Raw genomic sequence first — 10,580 nt, 5'->3', positions numbered from 1 at the left:
TCAAAGGATACGCTGTTTTTAAAAAATGAGATTTTATTGGGCATAAGAGTGAAGAAAGCGATGTTTAATAATACTTCTAGAAAGGCCAAAACGTTGTCATCAAAAGTGCGTTTAAGAACAGATTGGTAAACTGCGAGCTCAGTAAGAGTATAAAAATCTCAATACATTCTCTGGTGATACGTTCAAATCTTAAAATATGTTTTTACACATGTTTTTAAAAAACTTTGTAGTTTTTAAATATTTAAATGTTTTACGTTTTCAATAGAAAACTCGCAAAGAAATCGCAGTGAGAGAAAGAGGAAAATGAAATTCTGCAAAATGGCTTTTAGGTCAAAATTATGATAGACTGTCATGTGCTTTACACAAATTAAATACCTGATGTTCTCCACAAACTCAAAAATTACTAACATCTTTTACTATCAATCTGAGAATGTTTTTCCTGTTGAAAAACGGAGAATGTATGCTCATTCCAAATGTGAATAATCGGAAATGCATTTGCTTATAATAAGCCATGTTTTATATGAAATTTCTGCAATTAATTAAATATTTGTTAACCACTTCACCGGCGAGCAAAACTTCTATATTTTGTACCATTTTTCTCTTCCAAAGGTAAACATTTTGTGTCTGAAATTTAGCTCAGTTAACGAGAGAAATATTTCCTTCCCCCTTCCACTACCTGTGAGGTCTATTGAGAAATTCTATTGAAATGAACCTGAACCCCGTACTTGTCACACTCAAGGACGTCAGTGACAACCCCATAAAGGCGACCATCGAACACAAAAGCTGGTACCTCGTAGAGGAGATATTATCAGCTTTGACCACACTACCATTTAAGACCAAGCTATGTCGTCCCTGGAAATCTGTTTTTATAATTATTTTAAATATAGGAATAATTTTAAAGTGTAATATATCATACATCATTTTATAAATAATAAAACTATATTCGTACGAAATATTCCTAAATTAAAAATCTTACATAAAAATAAATAAAATATCTTAATATCTTATATAATATATATATATATATATATATATATATATATATAAATGTGTGTGTGTGTGTGTATTCGGGGTAATGATGTGATGATAAAACGTGTTAAAAACTCGCATCCGTCTCATCTAATGCTATGCATTTTAAGACTTTACTAATTTCGATTTGCATCTGATAATTAGTAAGAAGAGTAAAATCGATTGAAAGTTATTCAAATGCAAATGCTATTTTTGATTGTGAAATAAAAGCTTTGTTAATTAAAGCAAAAATCAGTATATCTGCTTATTTGAAATAGCTATAAATAATGTTTTGCTACTATTTTTCTTAATGCACTGTAATAAAACACGCTCGAATTACTTCTCATATATTTTCATACATTTAATTATTAGCCCAAAAGCGCTATTAATCTCATATCGGGATTTTTCGTCCTGTCACTTTACATGTCTGAATCATTTTTAAATTGTTCCCACCAAGTATGTTATCGCCTTGCATTATTTTTAAAGAAATTAAATAATGAAGAATCTGCATGTATTGCGAAAAAATGATGGTAGATACAACCGTCAAATTTTGAATAATGTAATTTTCATGCGAACATGTGCACCTGAAAGCACAAATTTTATTTTCGAATTTGTTTTATTATTTTTTCATATTTTGTAATACTTTAATTAATTATTAGTTAACAGTCTCAAAGATCGGAAAGCGAGCAGTGGCAACACTATTCCAAATAAAACATTTTTTATCTCCGACTCGCGAGACTGTTGCCATTCGGAAAAAAAATAAGATATTTCTCTTTCATTATCAAATATTTTGTCATTTTGCTGCTGAATAGAATTTTATGTAGCGAAAGTTTATATTTAATAAATAAAATTCACGTACGAAAACTTAGTAATAAAAAGAAACAAAAAAGAAAAGTTCTCTAAGCCATCTTATTAAGAAAACTGAGGATTGGTATTATGAAATGAGAAAAGACTGAATAAAATAGAAAAATATATTGCAGCATTTAAAACTGCATCGGGAATTCAGAAAATAGGCTGCTTTTAAAAAAGTTGTGATTTTGCTGTTGAACTGTATGCGCGATGAAAGCGATACTTAATATTAAAGCTAAGAATACAAACAAAAATGGGTTAGCAGGAATGAGTGCAATAGAGACTAAGGACTCAGTGAGAGTGTATACGCTATCAAATCCGTTAGTTGACCGTTAAAATCTTTAAACTTTCAGATTTTTTTTTAGCCCAAAAGGACTATTAGTCTCAGTTTTACCATCGCCATTGAAAATTTGCGTTGTGTCATTTTTTTGTCTGTATCACTTTTCAAATTGTTGCCACAAAATATGCTGTCTCCCTGCATTATATTTAAAGAAATTAAATAATGAAAAATCTGCATAGATTGTGAAAAAACGATGCTACACAGAGCTATGAAATTTTGAATAAAGTAATCTTTCACGCGAACATGTGCACCCGAAAGCACGAATTTTGAATTTCGAATTTGTTTTTTTTATTTTATTATTATCTTTTTTCATATTTCGTAAAACTGTAATTCATTTCCGACTAGCAAACTCAACGATTTGAAAACAGTGGCAACACAATTCGAAAAAATTATTAAAAAAATTTAACATACGAAAATTTAGTAATAAAAAGAAAAAAATGTTTTGCAAGCCATCTTACTAAGAAAACTAAATATTAATGTTATGAAATAAAAAAAGACTGAATACAGTAGAAAAATATATGGCAAAAGTTAACACTGCATCGGGAATTCTAATGAAAATAAGAAATGAAAATAAAAAATGAAAAATGAAAATGAAAAATGAAAAATAAAAAATTTGAAAATAAAAAAAAATTGCCCTTTTGGGCGATCATTAAAATCTGAATTTTTCAGTTTTTTTTTTTTTTTTTTTTTTTGTGTGTGTGTGTGTGTGTCTATTTATTTTTCTTTATGTGCGTGTGTGTGTGGGGGGGGGAACTTCGGTAGCTTAGATGTTTAAAATTCGTATTTAAAATTGCAATTATTTAACTTACAGTTTTTTAGCTTATTGTAATTTTTCTACACCAAAGAATGTTTTAATTATGTATAGTGCCTGTGTCAAAGAGTAAGAAGGTAGTAAATTTTCAGTTGTTCTTGTAACAGATGCCTGGAGAAATGACAATGCTTTGAATAATGGACTGAAAATTCAATGTTATTCATAATAAAATTAAGCAGTAAATTTTTGATAATTTTTTTTTTTAACTTTCTTGTACGAAATATTGCAATCGTGAAAAATTTCAGGTATCATATTTGAACTGAAGCATACATTTTAAACATTCCCGAATGCATTTAGACGAATTTTTTTTTTTTTTTTTTTTTTTTTTTTTTTTTTTTTGCGTGACATCTATACATGCTGGCAAAGTAAAGGGCACTTTTTTCCAAAACGGATTATAAAATGGATTTAGAAAGGATCAAAAGGAATTTTTTTTTATTATTATGGATACAAGAAGTAGTCATTTTAGTTCCCTCCCTACAAATTTTCCAACTTTTTTTTTTTTTTTTTTTTTCTGAAATAATAACCAAAGAAGAATAAATTAAGATTTATTCTTTCCAAAAATAAGTTAAACTATTGACCAAAAAATGAAAACATCTCGTTCATTTTTGTGAGCCCACCAGCAACTGAGCGGTAAACTCGCTGAAAACTGGTAGTTTGGTCTGGGGTTCGAATCCCTGCGGAGAGGCTGGCTGCATGGGCGCTTTCGTTGTTTTCCGATTTGTAACATGTATACGAGCCAGTTTTCCTTACAAAGGCCTCTACGAAGGCATCCCTCCTCTTATGCAGATAGCCCTCGAATGCTTTGCCGTATACATCTAAACCAAACCGAAATACTTTGGGGAATGAACAAAAAGAAGAATAAAAAAAAAAACTGATGTGAACACCACAAGACGACTTATTTACATCAAACATATTTTTTCTGCGTTTCATTTAAACTTATTTTCTCGAATTATTCTAATTAACCGATCCCTCGTGCAAGTTGAAAATGAGACGAAAAATAGCACTGAATATCCCGGGAAATTTTTGTCGTGCAGATGTCAAGCTTCTTGTAACTTTTTTTTTTTTTTTTTCATAACGAGTACAGAATTAGCCTAAATAGGCATGGGAACCTGAAGAACACATTGAAAGATAGATTTCAATATTTATCCAAATAATTTTTTTTTCTTTTAATTTGACATTGTCAAAACATGCATATTTTCATCATTTATAATACTTTCATAATTGGATATACATGACTACCACCAAAGATTGAGAAAAAAAAATAAAAGCCGTGTAAAAACATTTAAGCTGGTAAGGGGCAGTATATATATATATATATATTTGGTACTGCCGATTGCAATAAAAAAGAGAAGTGCACAACTAGATGTTATAGCTGCCCAACATACAAAATTTTATTGTTATAGGACTAATCGTTTTTGAGTTATGCGAGATACATACATACGTATGTACGTACCATACAGATGTCAGGAAAAAAAAACTATTTTGAATCTATTTTACTGTTTAACTACCCATTTAAGAAAAAATGACTTCTTTATTCTGTCCGTACGCACAGTTGGAAAAGGATTGTGAAAATGGATTTGGGAACGGGCAAAAGGGATATTTCCGATGAAATATGAACCCCAAAAATTTTCGCGCTTATAAACTTCCTTTACTTCTCACAGTAATAAAATAAAACAAAAGCGAATACAATCACTTCAACTAAAAAACAGCCAAATAACATGAAAACTCTACATTCAAAATGTTAAAAAAAAAATTCTTCAAGGAATCAAAATTAAAACAGAAAATATTTTATTTATACTAAGTTAATCATGAAGGGGTAAGGGAATTATTTCTATGCGGAATTCTTATTACTTCAGAAAGAGTTCAGAGTATACAGTGTATGTACTCAAAAAAAAAAAAAAAAAAAAAAAAAAAAAGGCCACGTTCGGATTTGAAAGGATAGCATTTAAAACCTTCAGACTTGTTTGTCAGTTAATGGGAAGGTGTGTGAATTGTTGTGCATCTCTCGAAATCTGTGTTAAGGGGATTATTCCCTCGGAAAAAGCGATCCCCCGTCGTTTGCTTTTCAGGTACAATCTGTGGAGTGAGTCTGGTCAATTAAGCCATCAATCACTTCTTTTCCTTTTCGACTGGTACTGAGGGGTAGGAAAAATAAGAAGCGTCGAATCTCTCTCGGGGGTCACGGTTCATGCCAAATTTCACCTCGACGATAGTCTGCCGTCGCTGACGGTTAAATAAACATTTCAAACTGACGATACTCTATCGGGGCAAACGGTGAAGTGGTTAAAGTATTTATTTAGTATTAACTAAATAGTTGTTTAAGTACATTATTTTACACTAACTTTATAATTTTTTAGTTTGTCTGCTAATAATTAATGTTTACTTGCCAATAACTTTGTTATATATCTTCGTTCGCAGCTTGAGAGCACGGTGCTCAGTTTGTAAGGATCTTAAGTTTTACTAACGTTTATTTTTTTTTAAATCTTTACTATCACTTCTTATTTTCTACTTCCGGCCAGAATTAAAAGCTTTAACTTATTTATGCAAATTTGTCTGGCGAACGCCAAGTACTTAAGTTGTGGCTTTTTGCCAAGCGAGAGAGAGGAAGGAGTTAGTAGAAGCAGGCCGTGTGCCTTAGCAGTTTACTCGGTTGCTGGTTGCCTTCCAGGCCAGAGGTTTAATCCTCTTGATAATTTTAAACGTATCGTAGTGTTAACAGTTCTCTGTACTACATACGGCTTTTTGCTAATATACGGCCAATCTTGGAGTAGGCACTTGTTTGATTAATCCAAAGTTAAGTCTAGTTAGAGTTTAGTTAATATTTTTATATTCTTACGTTCAGACCACAAGTAGTTGGTCTCTGTATTCCGAAGTACGGAAATTATTGTAAAGAGAGAAAAATAAAGGGTTTCGTATACCCTTCCTGTGTATCTTGTCTATTTCCCACATTTATTGAACATAGCTTTAGTAAGCTGCCTGTTCCGAGTCAGGTTCTTAAATGTTCCCCAAGCAAGTAAGGAGAAATGCTGAAACTGATAAGTTAAACGCGGTTTTCTAATGTAAACAGCATAATCATCTATATTCATTCGCATTTTTTGTCCTTAAATCAGGGATGACTGTATTTGATTAGAAAGGATCTAATGCTATATAATTCGCTTGGATTTTTAAATTTAAGTCCGGAAAAGAAGGAGTGAAGCTCAGAAAAATTGCGAGTTATCTCCCAATAACAACAGAGATATTGTCACCTTTCCCTATTAGGCTCCAGGTTATGTCGTCATATAGCCATTAAAAAAAAAAAAAAAAAAAAAAAAAAAATCTGAAATGTTTCAGATTTTAAATTACGTCCAAAGGGGCGTTTTTTAACATTTTGTGTGTTACCTTTCTTTATTAAATATCATGTTCCTCGCACTTAAACCATAAGATCCAGTACAACAGCAATATCGCAAAATAGTTTTAAAACGAGCATATCTTTAGAATTTCCGATACAAAGACTCACGCGCTGGAGATAAAAATGTTTTTTCTGCACAACGTTGCCATTGCTCGCTTTGAAATCCTTGAGTTTGTTAATCAAAAATTCGTCAAAGTTTTAAAAAATAGGAAATCGATCATAAAACAAATTTCAAATTTCAAATTTGGTCTTCCACATGCTCATATTCGTTGGAGGATTACGTTATTCAAAATTCGATGACTCTATGTACCGTTGTTTTATCACAATACGAGAAATATACATACATTTATGCAGATTTTTCATTATTTAATTTCTTCAAATATAATGCAGGACTCTAACATTTTGTGGCAACAGTTTGAAAAGTGAACCGACATTTATGAGTCCGACGCAAAATGCCAAAACGAAACTAATAGTCCTTTGGGATTCAAATCCCTTTGGACTAAAAAAAAAAAAGGGAAGTAGAGAAAGTATTATAAAGCAATGACTTGTAATAGTTGCTTAGGTTATCTAAGATAAGCAGTTTATCAGAGACGTTACAGTTACAAGTATCTTATCAAAGGTTTTTTTATTTTTAATGTCCACTTTCGCATTAAAACAACGTTCTGTCTCAGATGCCTTAGAACATTTAGTTGATTAAGAGAGCAGGTATCAAGGTAGTTGACAGAAAAACAGCCGCTGAATGAGCATGGACTATACCTTGAATTACACATTGCAAGTGCTTAACTCGAGAAGTTGTAGTTAGTAGTTATTTCGGACCTGAAAAAGATGAATGGTGTATGATTTTTAACTCTTTGAAAGAGTCATAAGTACTACTTTACAGAATATCCTCTGAAAGAAGGGTACGGGTAGTTGGGAAAACTATAATTCATCATTTTAAGAGTAACCAAGATAGATTTTTAGATGATACTTTATATTGCGGTGATAAATATATAAAAGTTCCTCTAGATTGCAGTTGCAGTAGCCTAAGGCGACTTACGCTCAAAGTTTCTGTTGAATTTTCTAAGTTACAGGAATCTTCAGTGCAAACCGATATTGCAGTCCACAATTTTCTGGATTCAAGTAAACTGAGTCCAATATGCAACAGCTCAAACGCTGATGCTTTTGGTAGCTTATTATGTGATATGCAAGCTATGTACGAGAAACGAGAGCAAGCTGACTTCGTTCTTATTTGCAATTCAGTTGAAATTCGTGTTCACAAGTTTATTCTCTCTGCGCGATCTCCAGTGCTTTATAGAATGCTCCAGCATGACATGAAAGAAACCATCGATAACAAAATGGTCATCACGGATGTGGATGCTAGTGTAATGGATAAGTTGATATTGTTCATGTATACAAACAGAGTCAGTGAAATGTCTTACTCCATGGCACTCGATCTGTTCTCTACAGTGGAAAAGTATGAGGTCTTAGGATTGAAATCTCTATGCGAAAGATTTCTTTCGTTGTTTCTTACTACTTCGGATGTACTTGAAATAATTATTTCTGCTGATTTGCACCATGGAGAAGAATTAAAACAGCACACAATGAATTACATTTTTGAGCAGTTTGGAAATATGAAAGGTACTGAAGACTGGAAGAAATTTACCAAAGAACATTCTTATTTAGCTGTAGAAGTTTTGACATATATTACAGAGAAAACGCATTGGTATGGAGATTAACACATCTTTTGTAGCAAATTTAATCTATGAGGCTATTTAGAAAAATTAAATAAAACCATAAATCTTGATAGATTTTGGTACTAATTCAGAAGTCAAACAACATTTTGGTAGAGTCAAACAACATTCAGAAGTCAAGCAACATCACAGATTTTGGTACTATTTTGTTATTTAAATGTTTGGTGTTAGTTTTAATGAAAGTTATGGATTAAGGAAATCAAATGGACCCGAGTCACATTCTAAAGTGAATATTAAAATTTCATTTTGGATTTACTTCCTGTTATTACCTCTGATTTGAAATGAAGATAATATTAATTTTATAAAAGTAAGTTTATTTTTTATTTTTTGTTATTACTTCATCACACGCCCACGCATACGTTATTATAATTTACTTCTTAATTCGGATAATTCAAAATATATTTGTTGTTTATATTTCTGCATAAATGTGTTGAAGAAAAAACTTTATTGAAAGCACAATAAAATAAAGGGTACATGAAATTTCTCATAATAAACTTTAGTCTTGAAATTTAAAACGCTGATTAATAAATGTTTGCGGCATTTGTAAAGAAATTCTATTGCCTTTTATGTTATATATTTATTTTTATATCGAGCCATTCTTTGAACACAATACAATTAATATTTTGATTTAATGATATATTACAGAAGGTTCCTATCAAAGGTATATTAAGCGGCTGGCGAACCAGGAGTAGTAGCAAGGAGCCTCGTGGTAACAAAATTACATAGCTGGTAGTCTTTTATAATTGAAAAGAGATAATCAGCCGAATTATTCCTAACAATTAGCACAAAGTAAATAATAAATTCATGAATTTTCTTAGCTTAAAAATTATAAATTAAAAGAGAAACTTTCTAAATTATATCACATTCTCCTATGTATGGTTTTTCTCTTCTTAAAAATTATATACTAAAATCGTTCTAAGAAGACAACTCATAGTTCGAGACGACCTTGATCTTAAATTTAGATGACTGATTTAAAGAACTTGATTACCGTTGACGTTAAATATCATTATTTAATTACGTTAAAGACTAATCATTTTCTGATATCAGGGAAGTGTCTAGTATAAAATGTTTCTAACAAGTTTTATGTTAAATAATGCTACTGAATCTCATTTGTTGGCAACAAATAATCTTCGGGGTCTTTTGATTTAGTTTAGCAGCGACATGTATAAAACCCGTCAATGATTGCTGTAAGTAATAGTGCTGTCGGATGACTAATTCTGCAAAAAGAATGCTTTTTAAACTCTCTTAATATAGTCTGTGGCGTTAAGTGTATTCAAGTTTTCATTTTGATGAAAAAAAACCTAAAATACATTATTATTATTGTTCTGTGTTTATGACATTCACGTTTTGCTATATATTAGTACACATAACAATGTCTAAATACCTTTCTCGAGTGAGATATTTTCATTCAATTATGGCTTGCAAAAGCCATCAAAGAAAGCAAAATTAGGAAAGTATTTTTCTGGCTAAAACTCTTTCTAGTTATCACGTTTAAAAGTTTCTATAGTTTAATTTCCCATAATAATATATGAGCAATTTTTCTGGTATTATTATTTTTATTTTGCAAAACAAAGGTTCATTCAAAGATATATGTACATATTTAGAAACGATTATATTTATATTCCATGTATCTTTCATTTAGCTTTCATATTTCTCATCGCAATCCTTGTCATACTGACATATGGAGAAACAATGTTTACTATTTTATAACAATATTGCTAATGTTTGCGTCAGTAGTGTATTTAATAAAAATGCTTCCAATGCAATATATTCTAAATTCCCGCTACAGATTTCAACTACAACTATGAACTATTACTTGCATTAAAAATAAACCGAAATGCAACGTAAACATTCTATTGCAGTTTCTATATCAGTGTTTCACAATACTTCTGCATAATATATAAAATAAAAATAGGAGCATATACTATATATATATATATATATATACACACACACACACGTTCACTATATTTGCTTGTTAATTCATGGTAAATTTGTTTATTCCCTTGAGAAGTCGATTAATCTGCGATCAACAACAATAGCTACTTCTTCAATACTTAAAATGTTTACTTTTGATTTTGCTTTTTTTCAATTAAGAATTTTGTTTAATTAAAATTTTAATTTAGTTTTATGTTTCTAAAGCAATAGAAGTTTAGAAAATTTTAAAAATTTTTCATGGTTTTAATTGAATTTCTGTTCTTTGAAAAGTTTTCTTATTATAAATTATTCATATATATATACGGGGTAGTAATATGATATATGTTTATATGATAATAAATTTATAAGGTGTAATAAATAATGGTGATAAATGGAACAGACTGGAGAGCATTTACAGGAAAGTAAGCAATGCTAATTTTAGCAAAATTAGGGAGACCTTACATATAGTTAAGGGAAAACCTATGATAAAGCAACAACCTTATCAGGATATTACAGATTTTTAATAACTACAACAGT

General features: G+C 30.5%; 1 protein-coding gene across 1 annotated transcript; it reads left to right on the top strand.

The window, feature by feature from the left end:
• Positions 1 to 7,577: 7,577 nt before the first annotated feature.
• On the top strand, positions 7,578 to 8,111 carry LOC146998103 (speckle-type POZ protein-like). Its single transcript, XM_085812453.1, has one exon. It carries the CDS (start codon positions 7,578 to 7,580, stop codon positions 8,109 to 8,111), a length of 534 nt encoding a protein of 177 aa, XP_085668579.1.
• The last annotated feature ends 2,469 nt before the right edge of the window (positions 8,112 to 10,580 follow it).

The sequence above is a fragment of the Stegodyphus dumicola genome, chromosome 3 (assembly GCF_044657685.1).
Source record: "Stegodyphus dumicola isolate Sdum_Otavi_A_Nest chromosome 3, ASM4465768v1".
Lineage (NCBI taxonomy): Eukaryota > Metazoa > Arthropoda > Arachnida > Araneae > Eresidae > Stegodyphus > Stegodyphus dumicola.
This window is presented reverse-complemented; position numbering and strand designations above follow the sequence as displayed.